Source organism: Tachyglossus aculeatus, chromosome 21, assembly GCF_015852505.1.
Source record: "Tachyglossus aculeatus isolate mTacAcu1 chromosome 21, mTacAcu1.pri, whole genome shotgun sequence".
Classification (NCBI taxonomy): domain Eukaryota; kingdom Metazoa; phylum Chordata; class Mammalia; order Monotremata; family Tachyglossidae; genus Tachyglossus; species Tachyglossus aculeatus.
Genome location: NC_052086.1, coordinates 55,084,093 through 55,106,055, shown reverse-complemented (window position 1 = coordinate 55,106,055; position 21,963 = coordinate 55,084,093). Strand labels below are relative to the sequence as shown.

General features: G+C 48.7%; 2 protein-coding genes across 3 annotated transcripts in view; one reads left to right on the top strand and one right to left on the bottom strand.

Annotated features, from left to right (window-relative positions):
* MED9 (mediator complex subunit 9) overlaps window positions 1–11,170 on the top strand; it is a 39,021-nt gene extending 27,851 nt beyond the window's left edge. The window contains exon 4 of the mRNA XM_038762791.1: window positions 10,672–11,170. Coding sequence (XP_038618719.1) covers window positions 10,672–10,888 — 217 coding nt within the window. The 3' untranslated portion in view covers window positions 10,889–11,170. The remainder of the gene's footprint in view (window positions 1–10,671) is intronic.
* Window positions 11,171–16,396: 5,226 nt separating this feature from the next.
* On the bottom strand, window positions 16,397–19,888 carry RASD1 (ras related dexamethasone induced 1). 2 transcript variants are annotated; one of them, XM_038763473.1, is made up of 2 exons: window positions 19,504–19,888; window positions 16,397–17,128 (listed from the first exon to the last, which is right to left on the bottom strand). In XM_038763473.1, the coding sequence occupies exons 1-2, from the start codon at window positions 19,787–19,789 to the stop codon at window positions 16,578–16,580; spliced, it is 837 nt and encodes a 278-aa protein (XP_038619401.1). In that variant the 5' UTR covers window positions 19,790–19,888; the 3' UTR covers window positions 16,397–16,577. The 2 variants fall into 2 exon arrangements, with proteins under 2 accessions (XP_038619401.1, XP_038619402.1); XM_038763474.1 differs by having other exon boundaries at window positions 16,686–17,054.
* Window positions 19,889–21,963: the final 2,075 nt, after the last annotated feature.

Below are 21,963 nucleotides of genomic sequence, written 5' to 3'. Positions count from 1 at the left end.
AAGCGCTGAGGAGATTACAAGGTGATCAGGGTGTCCCATGGGGGGCTCACAATCTTAATCCCCACTTCACAGATGAGGTAACTGAGGCACAGAGAAGTGAAGTGACTTGCCCAGGGTCACAGAGCTGACAAGTGGCGGAGCCGGGATATGAACCCATGACACGGACTCCAAAGCCCAGGCTCTTTCCACTGAGCCGTATTGCTTCCCTAAGTGAAGTGACTTGCCCAAAGTCACCCAGCTGACAACTGGCAGAGTTGGGATTTGAACCCATGACCTCTGACTCCAAAGCCCGGGCTCTTTTCCCTGAGCCACGCTGACTGTGAGCCCACCGTGGGACAACCTGATCACCTTGTAACCTCCCCAGCGCTTAAAACAGTGCTTTGCACATTTTCATTCGTTTATTCATTCAGTCGTACTTATTGAGCACTTACTGTGTGCTGAGCACTGGACGAAGCGCTCGGGTCTAGAAGTCTAGAAGGGGGAAATGCTTTTATTATTATGATACTATTTGGTAAGCCGCGTGACTCAGTGGAAAGAGCCCGGGCTTGGGAGTCAGAGGTCATGGGTTCTAATCCCGTCTCCACCACTTGTCATCTGGGTGACATTGGGCAAGTCACTTCACTTCTCTGGGCCTCAGTACCCTCATCTGTAAAATGGGGATGAAGACTGTGAGCCCCACGTGAGCCAACCTAATCACCTTGTATCCCCCCCAGTTCTTAGAACAGTGCTTTGCACCTAGTAAGTGCTTAATAAATGCCATCGTTATTATCATTATGATAGTATTTGGTAAGCATCGTGGCTCAATGACAAGAGCCCAGACTTGGGAATCAGAGGTTGTGGGTTCTAATCCCGACCCCGCCACTTGTCAGCTGGGTGACTTTGGGCAAGTCGCTTCTCTGGGCCTCAGTGCCCTCATCTGTAAAATGGGGATGAAGACTGTGAGCCCCCTGTGGGACACCTTGGACACCTTGTAACCTCCCCAGCACCTAGAACAATGCCTTGCACATAGTAAGCGCTTAATAAATGCCATCATTGTTATTATTATTACAAGGGGATCACGTTGTCCCCCATGGGGTTCACAGTCTTAATCCCCATTTTACAGATGAGGGAACTGAGGCTCAGAGAAGTTAAGTGACTTGCCCAAGATCACACAGCAGACATGTGGGGGAGCCGGGATTAGAACCCATGACCTCTGACTCCCGAGCCCGTGCTCTTTCCATTGAGCCACGCAGTAAGCGCTTAACAAATACCATCATCGTCGTCATTTAGCGCTTACTATGTGCCAAGCACTGTTCTAAGCGCTGGGGGAGATACAAGGTCATCAGGTTGTCCCACGTGGGGCTCCTAGTCTTCACCCCCATTTTCCAGGTGAGGTAACTGAGGCCCAGAGAAGTGAAGTGACTTGCCCAAAAGCGGACAAGTGGCGGAGCCGGGATTAGAACCCACAATCTCCGACTCCCAAGCCCACTCTCTTGCCACTGAGCCACGCTGCTTGGCTACAGCACGGTAATAATAGGAATAATAATGTTTTTTGTTGAGCGCTTACTATGTGCCAAGCACTGTTCTAAGCGCTGGGGTAGGTACAAGGTCATTTGAGGTGAGGTTGTAGGGAAACTTCAGCCAAGAATTGTAAAGAATAGTGAACTATCCTGCAGGGTGGGAACGTCCTCAAGTGAGCTGGACTTGGGATTTGTATATAATTTGAGCCGATTTTCACATTTTTCGGGTAGGCGGAGAATATGAAGTCCTGTTAAGACATTTCCTCCATATAATCTCATAATTCTGTGGCCCTCAGTGTCCTGGAGAAGCAGTTTGAAGCCTGTCAAGAGCCTAGAGCATGTCTGATTCCAGTAAATCCAAATGCAAATCACACCCGAAAGTGGCCTCAAAATACACGAGCGCATGTCTCCCAGCCATGCCGCCTCTTTCCCCAGAATACCTGAGATATGAAAGTCATCACCTGTCTACTTGTTTTTGTCACCTGTCTACTTGTTTTGTTGTCTGTCTCCCCCTTCTAGACCGTGAGTCCGTTGTTGGGTAGGGTCCGTCTCTATATGTTGTCGATTTGTACTTCCCAAGTGCTTAGTACAGTGCTCTGCACACAGTAAGCGCTCAGTAAGTATGATTGAATGAATTGTCCCCTGTGGGGCTTCCAGTCTTCACCCGTATTTGACAGATGAGGTCACTGAGGCCCAGAGAAGTGAAGTGACTTGCCCAAAGTCACACAGCTGACAGCTGGCGGAGCCGGGATTCGAACCCATGACTTCTGACTCCTAAGCTTGGGCTCTTTCCACTAAGCCACGCTGCTTCTCTCACGGTACTGAAAGCTCACCTCCTCCGGAAGGCCTTCCCAGACTAGGCCCCCACCACAGCGTGGCTTAGTTGGAAGAGCCCGGGCTTGGGAGTCCGGGGTCGTGGGTTCGAATCCCAGCTCCGCCACTTGTCAGCTGTGTGACTTTGGGCAAGTCGCTTCACTTCTCTGGGCCTCAGTTCCCTCATCTGGAAAATGGGGATGAAGACTGTGAGCCCCCCCCGTGGGACAACCCGATCACCTTGTAACCTCCCCAGCACTTAGAACAGTGCTTTGCACATAGTAAGCGCTTAATAAATGCCATTATTATTATGTGGGACGGGGACTGTGTCCAACACAATTTGCTTGTATCCACCCCAGCGCTTAGAACAATGCCTGGCATATTCATTCAGTCGTATTTTTTGAGTGCTTACTGTGTGCAGAGCACTGTACTAAGCCCTTGGGAAGTACAAGTTGGGCATAGTTAGTGCTTAACAAGTACCATTAAAAAAAATTGAGGAAAACCTGGAGGAGGTAGAATATTAGAAACATTTTAAAGATAGGGAGTGCTGTGATATGGTTTTGAAGGGGGAGAGAGTCGCAGGCCCGGGAAGAATGTGATCAAGAGGGTCACAGAGGGTCACGAGGCCCGGTGAGGTTAACTTGGGTGGAAGGCAGAGTTTGAGCTGGGGTGCTGTAGATGAGGAAAAATTGATAAGAAGGAGAGTGAGCTGATTGCCTTAAAGCCATTGGGAATTTATGCTTGATGCGGAGAGAACAATGTAACCATGGAGGATTTTTAAGGAGTGGATGACCCCTTTAGGAAAATGATCTGGGCAGCAGAGGGAAGAGAGGTGGGAGGCAGAGAGACCAGTGAGGGAGCTGTTATTTTAGTGTAGCCAGATTGCCAAGGGAACCCAGACTGGGGAGATCGTGTTTGGTTGGAGAGAAAGGAGCAGAAATTTGTGGAAATGGCAGGATTCACATGACAAGAATGAATATGGGAGTTGGTTCAGGGCAGATTTGAGACCCTTTCTTCGTTCCGTGACTGACCTCTAGGTTTATCATCATCATCATCATCAATCCTATTTATTGAGCGCTTACTATGTGCAGAGCACTGTACTAAGCGCTTGGGAAGTACAAATTGGCAGCATATAGAGACAGTCCCTACCCAACAGTGGGCTCACAGTCTAAAAGGGGGAGACAGACAACAAAACCAAACATACTAACAAAATAAAATAGAATAGATATGTAGAAATAAATTAAATAAATAAATAAATAGAGTAAAAAAATATGTACGAACATATATACATATATACAGGTGCAGACAGCTGTGCCTAAGTGGTTGGTGAAAGGTCAGTCAGTGGCATCTGCAAAGTGTCCACTAAAGGGATGGAGAAACCGAGGACATGCAACTGTCCTGAGGGTCCTACGTGCTCACAGTTTTTTCCAGCCAGTGGTCACTCTACTTGGCACCCTCTACTTTGTGTATTGTCTCTCTTTTGCCCTCCCTTCACTCCACTACCGCATCTTCACAATCCAAGAGGTACGGGGAACAGGTACCCTCTCCCCATTTTAAAAGCGAGAAACCGGGATCAGAGTTGTGATTTTTTTTTCCCTCTTTTTTTCCCCACCCACCAAGTTCACCCAGAGCTGGATCTAGAATCTGGGTATCCTGATTCGTAATCAGTCAATCAATGGTACTTACTGTGTGCAGAGCACTGTACTAAACACTTGGGAGATTATATCAGAGTAGTGGTCACCTTCCCTTAAAGTCCCATTCTCTTTTGCCAGATTCCAACAAAAGATGACTTTTGGCAGACACCATAGTCTTTTCATCTTCCTGATAATAATAATAATGATGATGGCATTTGTTAAGCGCTTACTATGTGCAAAGCATTGTTCTAAGCGCTAGGGAGGATTCAAGGTGATCAGGTTGTCCCACGTGGGGCTCACAGTCTTAATCCCCATTTTACAGATGAGGTTACTGAGGCCCAGAGAAGTTAAGTGACTTTCCCAAAGTCACACAGCTGACAATAGGAGGAGCCGGGATGCTGATGCTACCTCCAGAGCAAACTTTGAATTTCCAGTAGGGGAAAGGAGAAAGAAAAAAGACGGACTTGACCAGAAACTATCTGGGGCATAAGGCTGGGCTTTTGAGATTCCCATTGGATTTGGGCTCGACCGTAATATTTTGGTTTGTGACGGCGGCTTCGGCTGGGTCTGCGGTGACCGCGGTGACCCCGATACTCTCCGTGTGGACCCTCCTGGCTCTGATGTCATGTGGGGGTCAAAGAAATCCAGGCACGGCGGGTTAGTCTGTGCATGCACTAAACTGTTTTAATAATTACAGCATCTGTTAAGCGCTGACTATGCGTCAAGCACTGTTCTAAGCGCTGGGGCGGGTACAAGCATATCAGTTTGGACACAATCCCTATCCTACGTGGGGCTCACAGTCTCAATCCCCATTCTGCAGATGAGGGAACTGAAACCCGGAGAAGTGAAGTGACTTGCCCAGGGTCACACAGCAGGCGAGAGGCAGAGCCGGGATTAGAACCCAGGCCCGGGCTGTATCCACTAGGCAAGGCGGCTCATCCCCAGCTTCCTGCAGCCTGGGCAGGAAAGGGGGTGGCTGAGGAGTGGAGGAATTGGGAATTGGAATCCCTCTTCCTTGCTACAGTAAGAGGAGGAGGAAGAGGAGTCTTCCGTCTAGACTGTCAGCTCGTTCGGGGCAGGGAATGTGGTCTACCAACTGTTTTGTAGTCTCCCACATGCTTAGTACAGTGCTCAATAAATACGATCGAACGAGCCAAGTCTTGGTGGTAGAATGGTATTTATTGAGCACCCCGGGCGCGTGTACTATACTAAGCACCAGGAAAGTACGACGACAAAAATGAGCGACTTGTTTCCAGCCCGAAAGGACCTTAGGGGAGACAAACGTAAAAATATTTACGTATTCATGCAGTATTCAGTGTCGTAGGGACCGTCTCTATATGTTGCTAAATTGTACTTCCCAAGCGCTTAGTCCAGTGCTCTGCACGCGGTAAGCGCTCAATAAATACGATTGAATTGAATGAATGAATAGCATTCGGGGACCTTTGAGGCCGAGCTACCTTGGGACCGACTTGGCAACCTCCAGCCAACCTGTGGTTCGGCAGTGCTGGGCTGTCAGCCACGGCCGGGTTCTCATCCCGTGGTCGACCCCGTCGCATCCTGCTCATCCTCCTCCGAAGGTAGGAGGGCGGCTCGCATTCAACACAAAACCCGGGCTCTTCGGGAGGCCTTTTCCTTTGTTCACGTGAGATTCTGGGCCGGCTCAAGAACGGGTCCTTTCTGTTGTGTTATTTCAAAGCGGTTCTGGCCCAGCGTCATACTGAGCGTAAGGCCGTTGTTGAATAAAGTGTCCCCCGCTCCCCGAGAACCCTGGCCCGTTTCCCGACAATGGAGGTTGACTTTGAAATCGCAAGTGTCCTTCTCTGTGTGCTAACTGGCCTCCTTTTCAAGTATAAAAACTTCAGGAGCTGCTGTTATTTAAGTTTTCTTCCTTTCCCGACTCCTGCTCAGGGAAGGGACGTGGCTTCAGACGAGCAGCCTTTGACCGAACGGTTAACAACTTGGCCGATTTTTATTTTCAGACCTAGTTGAAGTTTGTTGTGGTCGGTGTAAGGTGAATTGCCCAAAGAGGGACATTTTTATTCAGCTTTTCCGTGGGCGCTAGTGTGGTTCTTCTGTCTCGTTTCTGCGGCTTTATTAAAGAAGCAGCAGCGTGAAAAGAGCATGGGCTGGGAGTCATCAGGGGACCCGGGTTCTTATCCTGGATCCGCCAGCTGTCTGCTGTGTGATCTCGGGCAAGTCCCTTAACTTCTCTGTGCCTCAGTTTCCTCAACTGTAAAATGGAGATTCAATATCTGTTCTCCCTTACACTTAAACTGAGTCCCATGTGGAACTCAGTAAAATACCATATTAAATAAATAAAATAAAAGATCAACAGGATCCTCTCTGACCTGGACTGGATTCTTCCCAAGCACTTAGTACATTGCTCTGCACACAGTAAGCGCTCAATAAATACGATTGATTGATTCAGTGTGTATCACATTCTGCTCACATAATGAAATGATCTTTGGATTTATTGTGGAGCTGGGCTTAGGTTTTCCTTCTCTTTCCTGTCCACTTTGGAAAGAAAAAAAAAATCCAAATTTATTCCCTTTCTGCCTTCTCACCGCCCCACGCCCAAGCAGCATATCAATTTGGAAATTGCAGTTTTCCTTAACTAAATTCATTATCCATTCATTCAGTCTATATATTGAGCGTCTACTGTATGCAGAGCACTGTTCTAAGTGCTTAAATTCATTAAAAACACTTAAAAATAAAATTTAAAAATAAAATAAAACAAAAAAATAAAAACACTTCATTATGAAGTGTTCCATTTCAATTGGGAAGTGTCTTAGGATTAGATGATGAGGCGGTTCATGAATCCTAAGATAAATTCTCTATTTCATGCTAATAGGATTTATTGAGTGTTTTCTGTGCATAGTTCACTACACAGGCATACTTCAAAATACAAGCAGGTTACCTGCTTTAGAAGTGTGGTTGTGTCATGAAAATTGTCCCCTGGGGCATGTTGGCCTATTTGATTTACCATGCAATTAATTGGTTGCATTTCAGAACCAGGCCCAACAGGGTTGTCAGCCATCTCAGATGGAGAAAATTTCACTATAATCCCTTCCTCCCCCCACCTCCCATTCATGTTCACCTTCAATCGTATTTATTGAGCACTTACTGTGTGCAGAGCACTGTACTAAGCGCTTGGGAAGGACAAGTTGGCAACGTAGTCCATGTTCCCAGAAGCTTTTCTGCCACCCCCTCTTGCCATGCAGCTGTTAGCATTAGCATGGTAATTTAAAAAGTACTGGAGTAAGACAGGGAGACTGGGCAGTGAATTGGGGATGTGGGGGAAAGACAGGAAAATATCCGGGAAAAGGGAAGTGCACGGGGAGGGAATTGACTGCCTTAAAATTATTGTAATTGTTAAGCACCGCTTCTGTGCCAGGCAGTGGACTGAGTGTTGTGGTAAAAACAAGATAATCAGGTTGGACACTGTCCCTGTCCCACATAGGACTCGCAGTCTTAATCCCCATTTTACAGATGAGGTGACTGAGGCCCAGAGAAGTTGCGTGACTTGTCCAAGCTCACACAGACAAGTGGCGGAACTGGAATTCGAACCCAGGTCCTCTTGAGTCCCAGGCCCGTGCTCTATCCGCTAGGCCATGCTACTTCTCTTAATATAAAGGAGATTTGAACTCACACGTAGTAGGGCGGGGAGGCTTTTAGCGAAAATTGTGTTTTAGCAGCTCGAGCTGTGCTTCCTTATTAAGGTCTTCTACAACTGTGAAGATCTTCAACTGCTCTGTAATTTCTAGGTGCCTGCCCACCGATCGGCATTTAACAGCCGTCCGCTATTTTATTTGCAAGGGAGTAATGAATATGTTACTATGAATCCTTGGAAAAAACATTCTGTGCACACAAGATGGGAAATAATGAATGAGAAAATGGATTGGCACCATCTGGTTCAAAGATTCCCGCTAGGGATTGTAATTTATTTTCAAAAATGAAAATGGGCGATTTTTTTCCTTGTTTCTTGCCTCAGTGACTTCGTTTAGAACAGCTCATTGAACTGGCTGCTAGTTCCTTTGAATCAAAGCCATGTTTTTCAGAACCCCATCTACTTGTTAACTTTTAAAAGAGAAGTGCGTGTGAGCAACTGATAAGCCACATGTGATTTTTCAGGAAAGCAAGTGCTGCTAGTTGGAAAATATTTAGCGTGTGAGATGAGCCCAAATGTAAGGGAGCTTAAGTGGCTGCTTTTCTGGCCTTCTCTCTCTGCTTGGGAAGATTCATGGTTTTCACCTGCATCATTCATTCATTCAGTCGTATTTATTGAGCACTTACTGTGTGCAGAGCACTGTACTAAGCGCTTGGGAAGTCCAAGTTGGCGACATATAGAAACGGTCCCTACCCAACAGTGGGCTCACAGTCTGGAAATCTTTCCAGTAGCCAGGGAAACGGGGTGGCCTAGGGGATAGAGCAAGGGCCCAAGAGTCCGAGGACATGCCACTGGTCTGCTGTGTGACCGCGGGGAAGCCACTTAAGTTCTCTGGGCCTCAGTTACCTCATCTGTAAAATGGAGATGAAGACTGAGCCCCCGAGGTGGGACAGGAGCTATGTCCAACCTGGATTAGCTGGAATCCATCCCAGTACTAAGTACAGTGTCTGACACATAGTAAGCACTCAAAAAATACCATTAAAAAAAATAGCACATTTGTAAATGAAGGTTCAGTCGCATTGAATGTGCCTGGGAGCCCCATGAGGGACAGGGACCGTGTCTAATTTCCACTCTGCACACAGCGCTTAATAAAAAGCTGTTACTACTACTACTGAAATCTGGGACCCTAGTGCTAAGAGGGTAGCTTAATCAGAATTATTTTATGTCTTGTAATCTTTTGGGGGTTTTGGGTTTTTTTTTTCAACTACCGAGTTTAGAGACATTAATGGAAAACAGGTTTTCAGCAACTCGAATGAAGCAGACCAGTGTTCAGGACACTTGTGTCTAAGAGCGTAATGTCCTTTCCCTCCCAGAGATCTTGAGTTGGGTAGCTCTGGTTCTAATCGTCCCATTAGTGGTAATTGCCGTGATGAAGCAGCGTGGCTCAGTGGAAAGGGCATGGGCTTTGGAGTCAGAGGTCATGGGTTCAAGTCCCAGCTCCACCAGCTGTCAGCTGTGTGACTTTGGGCAAGTCACTTAACTTCTCTGTGCCTCAGTTACCTCATTTGAAAAATGGGGATTAAGACTGAGCCCCCCCCATAGGACAATCTGATCACCTTGTAACCTCCCCAGCGCTTAGAACAGTGCTTTGCACATAGTAAGCGCTTAATAAATGCCATTATTATTATTATGAAGCATCTTGGCAGATAGAAACCTCTGTGGTAACCGTTCAGTTCTGGGTCCCCTTCTATTTCTCCATCTTCACCCACTCCCTCGGAGAACTCATCCACTCCCATGGCTTCAACTACCACCGCTATGCAGATAATTCCCAAATCTACATCTCCAGCCCTGATCTCTCACCCTCTCTGCCGTCTTGCATTTCCATCTGCCTTCAAGACATCTCTATTTGGGTGACCTGCCGTCCAACTTAACATGTCTAAAACTGAGCTCCTTATATTCCCACCCAAGCCCTGTCCTCTGACTTTCCCATCGCTATAGACAGCACCATCCTTCCTGTCTCATTAGCCCGCAAACTTGACACCATCCTTGACTCCGCTCTCTCATTTAACCTACATAATAATAATAACAATAACAATGTCAGAATACCCTCCCTTTTCCTATCCGACAGACAATGACTCTCCCCTCCTTCAAAGCCTTATTGAAGGCCCGTCTCCTCCAAGAAGATTTCCGTAACTAAGCCCTCATTTCCTTTTCTCCCAATCCCTTCTGCATCTCCCCGATTTGCTCCCTTTATTCACCACCTCTCCACCTCAGCCCCACACACCTATGTAATAATAATAATAAAGATGGCATTTCTTAAGCGCTTACTATGTGCAAAGCACTGTTCTAAGCCCTGGGGAGGATACAAGGTGATCAGGTTGTCCCATGTGGGGCTCACAATCTTAATCCCCATTTTACAGATGAGGTAACTGAGTCCCAGAGAAGTTAAGTGGCTTGCCCAAGATCACGCTGCAGACAAGTGGGGGAGCAGGGATTAGAACCCATGACTCAAGTCATGTCAGCTCATGTCAACTCATGTCAGCTGTGTGACTTTGGGCAAATAATAATAATAATGATGGCATTTGTTAAGCACTTACTATGTGCAGAGCACTGTTTTAAGCGCTGGGGGGGTACAGGGTGATCAAGTTGTCCCACGTGGGGCTCACAGTCTTAATCCCCATTTTGCAGATGAGGTAACTGAAGCTCAGAGAAGTTAAGTGACTTGCCCAAGGTCACACAGCAGACGTGGCGGAGCTGGGATTTGAACCTATGACCTCTGACTTCAAAGCCCGTGCTCTTTCCACTGAGCCAAATCACTTCCCTTCTCTGTGCCTCGGTCACCTCATCTGTAAAATGGGAATTAAGACTGTGAGCCCCCCGTGGGACGACCTGATCACCTTGTAACCTCCCCAGCGCTTAGAACAGTACTTAGCGCTTCATAAATGCCATTATTATTATTATTATGACCTTCTAACTCCCAGGACCGGGCTCTGTCCGCTACGCCCACTCTTTGGGCCTCAACTTGCCCGTTTCTGCTCGCTGTACTTGGAGGGAAAGCCCACGTACGTCCTTAACCCGAGAGAGCAATGCTAACGTTTGGTTTCTGCCTTCCACACAGCATGGACAAGGACAGTCCTGATATCCACCAGGAGCTGAGCGCCCTGAAGACCAAGTTCCAGGAAATGCGAAAAGTCATCAGCACGATGCCCGGCATCGGCTTGAGCCCGGAGCAGCAACAGCAGCAACTCCAGAGTTTAAGGGAGCAAGTCCGAACCAAAAATGAACTCTTGCAGAAATACAAGAGCCTCTGCATGTTCGAAATCCCCAAAGAGTAGAGGGACGGAGACTTCCTCTCGGGACTGAAAGGGACTGGGGAAAAGCAAAATCTCCCCTGTTCTTTTTTTTTCCTCTCCTCACCCGTTACTGTGTTTCAGGTTTGGTCCTGGGTGAATTTCAGTGTGGGTTTGTGCGGGGTGAGGTGGGGGTAGAGTTGTTTTTTTGTTGGTTTTTTTAACTACAGGATAGCTGGACTAAAGTGATTGTGTTATATAACTTTGGGAGGGGAGGGGGTCTTCGAAGGACTATTTGTAGGTGTGGATTAAAAGCCTGCTAATAGAGATAAGTGGACAATGGGTTTTCTGGGGTGAATAGATGCAGTGTGGCCTAGTGGATAGAACACGGGCCTCGGAGGCAGAACCTGGGTTCTGATCCCTGCTCCACCACCTTGCCTGCTGTGTGACCTTGGGCAAGTCACTTCCCTGGGCCTCAGTTCCCTCGTCTGGAAAATGGAGATTAAGACTGGGAGCTCCGTGTGGGACATGGACTGTGTATAGCCGAGATAAGTGGACAATGGGCTTTCTTGGGTCAATAGATGCAGTGTGGCCTAGTGGATAGAGCACGGGCCTCGGAGGCAGAACCTGGGTTCTGATCCCTGCTCCACCACCTTGCCTGCTGTGTGACCTTGGGCAAGTCACTTCTCTGGGCCTCAGTTATCTCATCTGGAAAATGGCGATTAAGACTGGGCGGTCTGTGTGGGACATGGTCTCTGTATAGCCTGATTCATTTGTATCTACCCCAGTGCTTAGCTCAGTGCCTGGCACAAAGCAGGCGCTTAACAAATGTCATTACAAAAAGAAGGGCTACCCTGCCTCCGTAGCGGTCATGGGTTCAAATCCCGGCTCCGCCAACTGTCAGCTGTGTGACTTTGGGCAAGTCACTTCTCTGTGCCTCAGTTCCCTCATCTGTAAAATGGGGATTAAGACCGTGAGCCCCCCGTGGGACAACCTGATCACCTTGTATCCCCCCCAGCGCTTAGAACAGTGCTTTGCACATAGCGCTTAATAAATACCATTATTATTATTATTAGAAAGGACCCTGGCACTCGCCGAATCCGTTTGCTCCAGAATAGAGGGCTGAAGTGCACACTGGGGAAACCGGTCTTCTCTTGGTCGCTGTATTCCTCTCCCCACCCCTCCCGCCCTCCTCCCCTCCCTCAGATACGTTCACCGTGAACCAGGTACATACTGTTCCTGCGCCTGCAGTGGCAGGAAACGTTTGACCAAATCACTCTTGTTTTCCCACGTCTTGGCTTTAATACGGTCAGAGTAGATTTTGAAAGCCTGAAGATGACTAGGCGGCTTTAGTTCTGCTGCAGTACAAAAGCTCTAAGTAGTTTGGTCTTTCTGCGGGAGCAAATGAAGGCAATTCACTGGAGGGGTGTGTCAGGGGCCACCTGACTAGTGGACTGGTTCTCCGGAACACACCTCATCACTTCAGCTCTCAATTAGCTCATGTGGTTGCCCTTTTTGCACTAAGGCAAACAATCCAGAGTGGTTAAAACAGTTCTAACTCCATTAGAGCATCAGAACAACAGGTGGCCCTATCTACCCAAGCAAAATCAATTTTTCGTTTTCTCAGGTGAGAAGAGATGTGGCCGGTTCACGCATTCAGATTTGATTTGTCACAATTTGAAAAAAAAATGAGTACACTGTTTTGCTTCTCCTCTCTGCCCCTACCCTTTTAAGGTTTACACAGAGAATGAGTCTCTGCTGATGCCAACCCCTGTTTACTCCGCTGGAGGGGCCGGGACTGGAGCTCCCACGGCTTCAACGATCATCTCTACGCTGATGACACCCAAATCTACATCTCTGCCCCTGCTCTTTCCCCCTCCCTCCAGGCTCGCATCTCCTCCTGCCTTCAGGACATCTCCATCTGGATGTCCGCCCGCCACCTAAAACTCAACATGTCCAAGACTGAACTCCTTGTCTTCCCTCCCAAACCCTGCCCTCTCCCCGACTTTCCCATCACTGTTGACGGCACTACCATCCTTCCCGTCTCACAGGCCCGCAACCTCGGTGTCATCCTCGACTCCGCTCTCTCATTCACTCCTCACATCCAAGCTGTCACCAAAACCTGCCGGTCTCAGCTCCGCAACATTGCCAAGACCCGCCCTTTCCTCTCCATCCCAACCACTACCCTGCTCGTTCAAGCTCTCATCCTATCCCGTCTGGACTACTGCATCAGCCTCCTCTCTGATCTCCCATCCTCGTGTCTCTCCCCGCTTCAATCCATACTTCACGCCGCTGCCCGGATTGTCTTTGTCCAGAAATGCTCTGGGCATGTCACTCCCCTCCTCAAAAATCTCCAGTGGCTACCAATCAATCTGTGCGTCAGGCAGAAACTCCTCACCCTGGGCTGTCCATCGCCTCGCCCCCTCCTACCTCACCTCCCTTCTGTCCTTCTCCGGCCCAGCCCGCGCCCTCCGCTCCTCTGCCGCTAATCTCCTCACCGTGCCTCGTTCTCGCCCGTCCCGCCGTCGACCCCCGGCCCACGTCATCCCCCGGGCCTGGAATGCCCTCCCTCTGCCCATCTGCCAAGCTAGCTCTCTTCCTCCCTTCAAGGCCCTACTGAGAGCTCAACTCCTCCAGGAGGCCTTCCCACACTCAGCCCCCTCCTTCCTCTCCCCCTTGTCCCCCTCTCCATCCCCCCATCTTACCTCCTTCCCTTCCCCACGGCACCTGTATATATGTATATATGTTTGTGCATATTTATTACTCTATTTATTTTACTTGTACATATCTATTCTATTTATTTCATTTTGTTAGTATGTTTGGTTTTGTTCTCTGTCTCCCCCTTCTAGACTGTGAGCCCACTGTTGGGTAGGGACTGTCTCTATATGTTGCCAACTTGTACTTCCCAAGCGCTTAGTACAGTGCTCTGCACACAGTAAGCGCTCAATAAATACGATTGATTGATTGATCCTGGAGATAGGTGTGGCAACGGATTGGAAATCAGAAGTTGTGGTCTGTTCACTAAATCTTCAAAAGTGCCTCGATAGCCTGTTGGCAAATGTGCAACTAATTTGAGGCCAAACGGGCACTTTACTCTGGGCCAGTGCCCTTATCTGTGAAATGGAGAAGATACCTGCTCTCTACCTACCTCTTAGGGACATTTTGAAGAAGGGGTGAAGACTAAAAGCGATAGTTTGAACTTGTACCATTTCGATCAAATCACACTCTGCACTGGGAAGAGAGGTGGCGGAGGATTTTCCTTTGGATGAAGGGGCTGAATTTGCAGAGCTGAAGTCAGCAGCAGGCTGGGCTAGTCTCTTCTTTGTTTCCTACATCATGATGAGCTGAAATTTCACCCCCAGTAGTTAAGCTGGATAATAATAGAGAGGCAGGGAGAGTTAGGAGCGCATCAGCTTTGTAGAGCACCTTTAGTTGGTCTAAATTTTTAAATGGGCCATCAAGGAGGCAGACACCCTCTGTGCTATTTCTGCCTTGTGACCTCCTAGAAACTAAATCAGGTATTTTTGAGAAATTCTGCCGGCAGATATCTTCTCCATTTCACAGATAAGGGCACTGGCCCAGGGAAGTCAAGTGCCCGTTCGGACTCAAATTAGTTGCAAATTTGCCAACAGGCTATCGAGGCACTTTTGAAGATTTAATGAACTAGACCACAACTTTTGATTTCCAATCCGCTGCCACACCTATCTCCGGGATAGATAGTAAGCGCTTAACAAATGCCAACATTATTATTATTATTATCTAGAACTCTCGTCCCGGCCCCTCCAGCGGAGAAATTGTGCCGGCCGGGCTCGAGGCTCTGACCGAAGCTGTGGAGTGTGGTACGTCTGCGTTTTAATGTGCTCCGTTTGGGGCCTTTATATGATTACTGTGCAAACGTGGGACTGATTGAGGAGAGGGAGATTAGCATCTGGTTTCTCCTCTAGTGGCCTAATGCTTATTTCTGGAGCTGAATAATTAGGCCGTTTTTGTAATTGTAATTTTTTTCAAGTATGTAATTACAGAACTCAGTGTATCTGAGGCAAGTATCCTCACTTGGGGGTACTCTGTGAGCAGGGGAGTTTTTGCAAATAAGGATATCTGAATAGCTGCTTTGTTAGGTAGGGATGGCCGTGGAAAAAGTTCAAGAACTGCTTTAAATGGAAGCAGGTAATGAGGCTTCTTCCCAGTGCCACTCCCCTGAGCAACAACAAAAAAATTAGGATCTTCTTTTAGGGGTAAAATAACCCCGTGGGTTGGAGTGCAGATAAAAACTTGGTCTCTTCGCACTGTGGAAAGACAAAGGTTAACACTGACAAGGGGAAATTAGAAGCAACAGGTATTAAATGTTAGGGATCAACCAGCCCAGTTGGAGCAAATCTGATCCCACAGCCTAGTTGTATCTTCATGAATTTCTCCCCCGTCCCCTCCCCTGTTGTCTTAGTGGTTCCTTCTACGGAGGACCAAGTTCACAAAGCAAAGCTAGACTGCGAAAGCAGGGTGAAGCCTCAGGAAATTGTTAAATGTAGTTTGAAGCGGGGAAACTATTTTGTATCCTCGTGACGTGACTAAGGGCAAGAAAATATTTGTGAAAGAAAAAGGAAGTATATTCCATAGAACTTATGTATCTGTAACGTCTTTGTCTCCCCCTCTAGTCTGTAAGCTCACTGTGGGCAGGGAACATTTCTACCAGCTCTTAGATTGTACCCTCCCAAGCCCCTACTACAGCGCTGTGCATACAGTAAGCACCCAAATAAATACCACAAACTCCAGGTTGAGCCTCTTCCAATTTTCCTTGATGCTCTCTAGGTGTCTCTCCTGTGTCGTTAAAAGCTTACTTCACCGGAGAAAGGCGTGAGCCACTCTCCGAGTCACAATGGAGGGCAACTTTCCTCCCACAACCAGGAAACTTTCACAACACAGCTGTAACGGAGCCCTGGGAAAAAGTCCCCCACCCCACCGGCGGGGTCTGCTTCTTGAGTAATGCCAGTCCATCCCCCCTCCCTCCAATAAAAGCAAAAATGAAGAATGTTTCTATTAAAACTTTATTTTGTAAAAAAATTAAGTTAACAATTAGTCACACGCACACACAGAGCACTTGGAAATTTTGTTCATGTCATGACAGCACAGTAGCTCTACTATAAAGTGCAACTTCTGCAGTTGGACACGCACATGTAAACAAGTCCATTTTTCTACACCTCACCTACACCCTCCCCAGTTGGCCACTGGAAGGGTGAGGCTCCGGCCGGATTTTTGTGGCAGCCTGGGGTCCCTTGTGCAGGAAAAAAAATACCCCTTTGGGACTTTGGCACAAGTCGTCGTTCTTTAGGCTTGGAGGCGATCACTCTGCTGCCTGGCCACTGCTGCCTCAGCCCCCACCCGAGTCTCTGCGTGAAATCCACCCTCGCGCTGGGCATTTCCCCTGCATCATTTAGGGATCGTTAGAGTACAGAGGGGGGCACTAAAGTCCGTAAGCCTGTTCCTTCAAAAGCAGATGACTGTCTCCTCCGTATCAGGCGCCCCAGCAGAAAGGCACCCCACGCCCCGGCCCCACCATCCCCCCCCACCATAGCATGGCAGGGGCAGGTGGAAAGCAACCCCTGGGCAGGGAGGAAGATGCCACCCCGGAGCCCATGCCACTCTGGGCTTCCAGAGTGTCTTTTTTTTTCTTTAAACAAAAAAAAACAACAAACAACCTCTTCGCTTTAGTTACAGGGGAGAAGCTAATCGGTGGCTCCTAGCTGATCACGCAGCGCTCCTTGTCTTTGGCCTGGCCACCCCCGATGGCCTTTTCTCGGATGTACATGAGGTCGCTGTGGACGCTGGGCCGGCGGGCGAAGGGGGCCACGATGCCGTACGCTTCTCCCGGCTCTCCGCCGCCGCCCTCCTTCAGCAGCTTCTTGCTCTTGAGGGCCTTCTTGTGCAACAGGTCACAGTACTGCACGGAGACCTTGCGGTGGAGGTCCGGGCTCATCTCGCTGGGCAGCTTGGCCATGGTGAAGAGGGCCCGGAACATCTGGTCTAAGCTGCTGTTCTTCTTGGCCGAGATCTCGAAGTAGGCGCAGCGCTTGGGGTCGCCGCCCACCAGCTGCTCGATCTCCCGGGCCTCCACCTCCCGGTAGAAGTCCCGGTCGCCCTTGTTGCCGCAGATGACCAGCGGCACTTCCACGTTCTCCTTGGTCTTGTTCTTCAGGCAGGACTTGGTCTCCAGGATCTGCTGCTTGAGGCGCTGCACCTCCTCGAAGGAGTCTCGGTTATCCAGGCTGAACACCAGGATAAAGACGTCTCCTGGAAGAAAGAACAGGACAGAGGGAAGTGTGAATTGTGCGGCGGCGGGGGAGCTGTGAAGGAAGGATCCCGAAGCCACGGGCTTCCCTCTAGACTGTGAGCTCGTTAGGGGCAGGGAATGCGTCTGGTGTTATAATGGACCCTCCCACGTGCTTAGCGCGCAGTAAGCGCTCAATAAATACAATTAATAATATAGGTGCCTTTCAGGCTGCTGAACCTCAATTCGCTTTACTCTGCTCTTAATTCTACTCTTTGCACCGAGGCAGTCAACGAGCCTAGACTGTGAGCCCGCTGTTGGGTACAGACCGTCTCTCTATGTTGCCAACTTGTACTTCCCAAGCGCTTAGTACAGTGCTCTGCACACAGTAAGCACTCCATTCAATCGTATTTATTGAGCGCTTAGTGTGTGCAGAGCACTGTATAAATACTCAATAAATACGATTGAATGAATGAATGAATGGTGAGTTTGGGGAGGGGGGGAAAAAACATTTTTCTTCTATCCCTTTTGCCCCTGGCTGGGTGTCTGAGTTACACACTAATAATAACAATAATAATGATGGCATTTATTAAGCGCTTACTATGTGCAAAGCACTGTTCTAAGCGCTGGGGGGGATTACAAGGTGATCAGGTTGTCCCACGGGGGGGCTCACAGTTTTAATCCCCATTTGACAGATGAGGTCACTGAGGCCCAGAGAAGTGAAGTGACTTGCCCAAAGTCACACAACTGACAATTGGCGGAGTCAGGATTTGAACCCATGATAATTTTATCACCATTTTACAGAAGAGGAAACAGGTTCTGAGAAGGAAAGTGACTTGCCTAAGGTCACACAGCAAGCAAGTGGCAGACCTGGGATTAGAACCCAGTTCTCCTTACTTCTAGGACCGTGCTCTCAGTACAGTGCTCTTCACACGGTAAACTCTCAATCAATCAATGGTATTTATTGAGTACTTACTATAGGCAGAGCACATATAATAATAATAATGATGATGATGGTATTTGTTAAGCGCTTGCTATGTGCCAAGCACAGTTCTAAGCACTGATACGATTCTCACAGTCTCAATATCAATCCAATAACAATAATGATGGCATTTATTAAGCGCTTACTATGTGCGAAGCACTGTACTAAGCACTGGGGAGGTTAGAAGGTGATCAGGTTGTCCCATGGGGGGCTCAGTCTTAATCCCCATTTGACAGAGGAGGTCACTGAGGCCCAGAGAAGTGAAGTGACTTGCCCAAAGTCACACAACTGACAATTGGCAGAGTCAGGATTTGAACCCATGAGCTCTGGACGCCAAAGCCCGGGCTCTTGCCACTGAGCCACGCTGAGATTGGGGGGTGGGGGGAGAAAAAAAAACAAAAACACGTTTTCCCTCTATCCCTTTTCCCGACTCGTGAACAGGTTCTGCTCCTGGCCCCGCCACTTGCCTTTCGTGTGTGCCTTTGGCCAAGTCACTTGACTTCTATCCCTCAATTTCATCATCCGCAAAATGGGGATTAAGCAGCCGTAAACCCTCCCAGCCCCGGGAGGTCTGATCTGATGGTCTCGACCGTGGCTCGGTGCAAAGAGCCCGGGCTTGGGAGTCAGGGGCCGTGGGTTCTAATCCCAACTCTGCCGCTTGTCAGCTGTGTGACTTTGGGCAAGTCACTTCACTTCTCTGGGCCTCAGTTCCCTCATCTATAAAATGGGGATGAAGACCGTGAGCTCCCCCATGGGACAACCCGATCACCTTGTAGCCTCCCCAGCGCTTAGAACGGTGCTTTGCACATAGTAAGTGCTTAATAAATGCCATCATTATTATTATTATGTGACCGTGGGCAAGTCACTTCACTGAGCCTCAGTTCCCTCATCTGGAAAATGGGGATGAAGATTGTGAGCCCCCCACCGTGGGACAACCCGATCACCTTGCAACCTCCCCAGCGCTTAGAACGGTGCTTTGCACATAGTAAGCGCTTAATAAATGCCAGTATTATTATTATTATTATGTGACCGTGGGCAAGTCACTTCGCTGAGCCTCAGTTCCCTCATCTGGAAAATGGGGATGAAGATTGTGAGCCGTGGGACAACCCAATCACCTTGTATCCTCCCTGGCGCTTGGAACAGCGCTTGGCACCTAGTAGGCGCTTAATAAATGCCATTATTACTATTATTGTGTGACCGTGGGCAAGTCACTTCGCTGAGCCTCAGTTCCCTCATCTGGAAAATGGGGATGAAGATTGTGAGCCGTGGGACAACCCAATCACCTTGTCTGCTCCCCGGCGCTTAGAACAGCGCTTGGCACCTAGTAAGCGCTTAATAAATGCCACTATTATTATTATTATTATTAATAATTAATTCTTCTTCTTCTCCCTTAACCTTAGGGGCGGGGCGCCGTACCTGTGAGGATGGACAGGCGCCGCATGGCGGGGAAGGGGTGGTTGCCGGAGGTGTCGAGGATGTCGAGCTGGTAGACCTCCCCGCGGATGGAGTAGAACTTGCGGTGGAAGTCCTCGATGGTGGGCGTGTAGGCGTCGTCGAAGCGGCCCGTGAGGAAGCGCGACACGATGGCCGTCTTGCCCACCTTGGAGGAGCCCAGGATGACCATGCGGTAGCAGTTCTTGGCCGGGATGCTCGGCTCCGACTCGCTGGGACGCATCTTCTTGATCATCGCGGCCAGTTTCATTGGCGAGGCGGGAAGGGGAAGGAAAAAAGGGAAAAGGAAGCGAGCGGCGACGGGCTGTGTGCTCGGGACCGGGGCAACTGCACCCACCGCGCCGACCACCTCAGCTCCGCTCTGAGCGGGAGGCTCCGGCGCCGCCGTCTTATATAGTCGCGCGCGGGGAAGCCACGCCCCCAGACGGACCAGCGTCCAATCACGTTAGGCCACGCCCCCCTACACCGCCTTATATAGCCGCGCGGGGAAGCCACGCCCCCAACCGGACCCGTGTCCAATCACGTCAGGCCACGCCCCCCGCTCCGCCTATACAGCCACGCACGGGGAAACCACGCCCCTTCGTGACAGACCACGCCCCCGACCGGGCCCTCGACCAATCACCTTAGGCCACGCCCACCGCCGCTCTTGGCCACGGCCCCCTGCATCTCCTTATATAGCCGCGCGGGGAAGCCACGCCCCCGTTGGGACACGCACCAATCACGTACAAGGCCACGCCCATTCCCGCACCAGGCCACGCCCCTCGGATCGAGGCCACGCCCTCTTCCCCTCCAAGCCCCGCCCCTCCCCGTTCCGTGTTTGGGGGGGCGGGCAGGGAGGCTTCTCAGCTCATTCGTTCATTCATTCAATCGTACTTATTATCAACATTAATCACTAACATTAATTAATTGTTATTAATTATTTATTAATTACTATTAATAATCGATACTAATTTTAAGTGTATGCTTCATAATATATCATTCATAATATATTAACGTATAATATCATACATCATACATTATATCACATATAATAAAATTAACAATTAATTATTACTTAATTGTTTATTAATATTAATAATAATGATTATTATTATTATTGTAGAGCACTTCTTAAAAAATGGCATTTATTAAGCGCTTACTATGTGCAAAGCACTGTTCTAAGATGAGGTTGTCCCACAGGGGGCTCAGTCTTCATCCCCATTTGACAGATGAGGTCACCGCGGCACAGAGAAGCAATAATAATAATGATGGCATTTATGAAGCGCTTACTATGTGCCAAGCACTGTTCTAAGCGCTGGGGAGATTACAAGGGGATGAGGTGGTCCCACAGGGGGCTCCCAGTCTTCATCCCCATTTTCATCATCATCATCATCAATCGTATTTATTGAGCACTTACTGTGTGCAGAGCACTGTACTAAGCGCTTGGGAAGTACAAGTTGGCAACATATAGAGACAGTCCCTACCCAACAGTGGGCTCACAGTCTAAAATAATGCCATTATTAAGTGCTTACTCTGTGCAAAGCACTGTTCTAAGCGCTGGACTGTGAGCCCATTGTTGGGTAGGGACCGTCTCTATATGTTGCCGACTTGTACTTCCCAAGCGCTTAGTACAGTGCTCTGCACACAGTAAGCGCTCAGTAAACATGATTGAATGAATGAATGACCTCTAGGCTCCCAAGCATGGGCTCTTTCCACCAAGCCACGTTACTGTGTGCAGAGCACTGTACTAAGCGCTTAGCACTGTACTGAGTTGTGTGTCACAGTGTGAGCGTCACTGACCCAGTTGTCAGTGTGGGAGTGAGGGAGGGAAGAGCGGAGCAGAGGCCTGGAAAACTGCAACCCCAACTCATAATTATCAACCAATCAATCAATCAATCGTATTTACTGAGCGCTTGCTATGTGCAGAGCACTGCACTAAGCGCTTGGAAAGCACAATCCAGCATTCATTCCTTCAACTGCATTTATTGAGCGCTTACTGCGAGTGGAGCACTGCGCTAAGCGCTTGGAAAGCTCAATACAGCATTCATTCATTCAATCATTTATTGAGCGCTTACTGCGAGCGGAGCACTGCACTAAGCGCTTGGAAAGCACAATACAGCATCCATTTCTTCACCTGTATTTATTGAGCACTTACTGCGAGCGGAGCACTGCACTAAGCACTTGGAAAGCACAATGCAGCATTCATTCATTCAATTGTATTTATTGAGCGCTTATTGCGAGCGGAGCACTGCACTAAGCGCTTGGAAAGCACAATACAGCACTCATTCATTCAATCGCATTTATTGAGCACTTACTGCGAGCGGAGCACTGCACTAAGCGCTTGGAAAGCACAATACAGCATTCATTCATTCAATCATATTTATTGAGCGCTTACTGAGAGCAGAGCACTGCACTAAGCGCTTGGGGAGTACAATTCAGCAACAA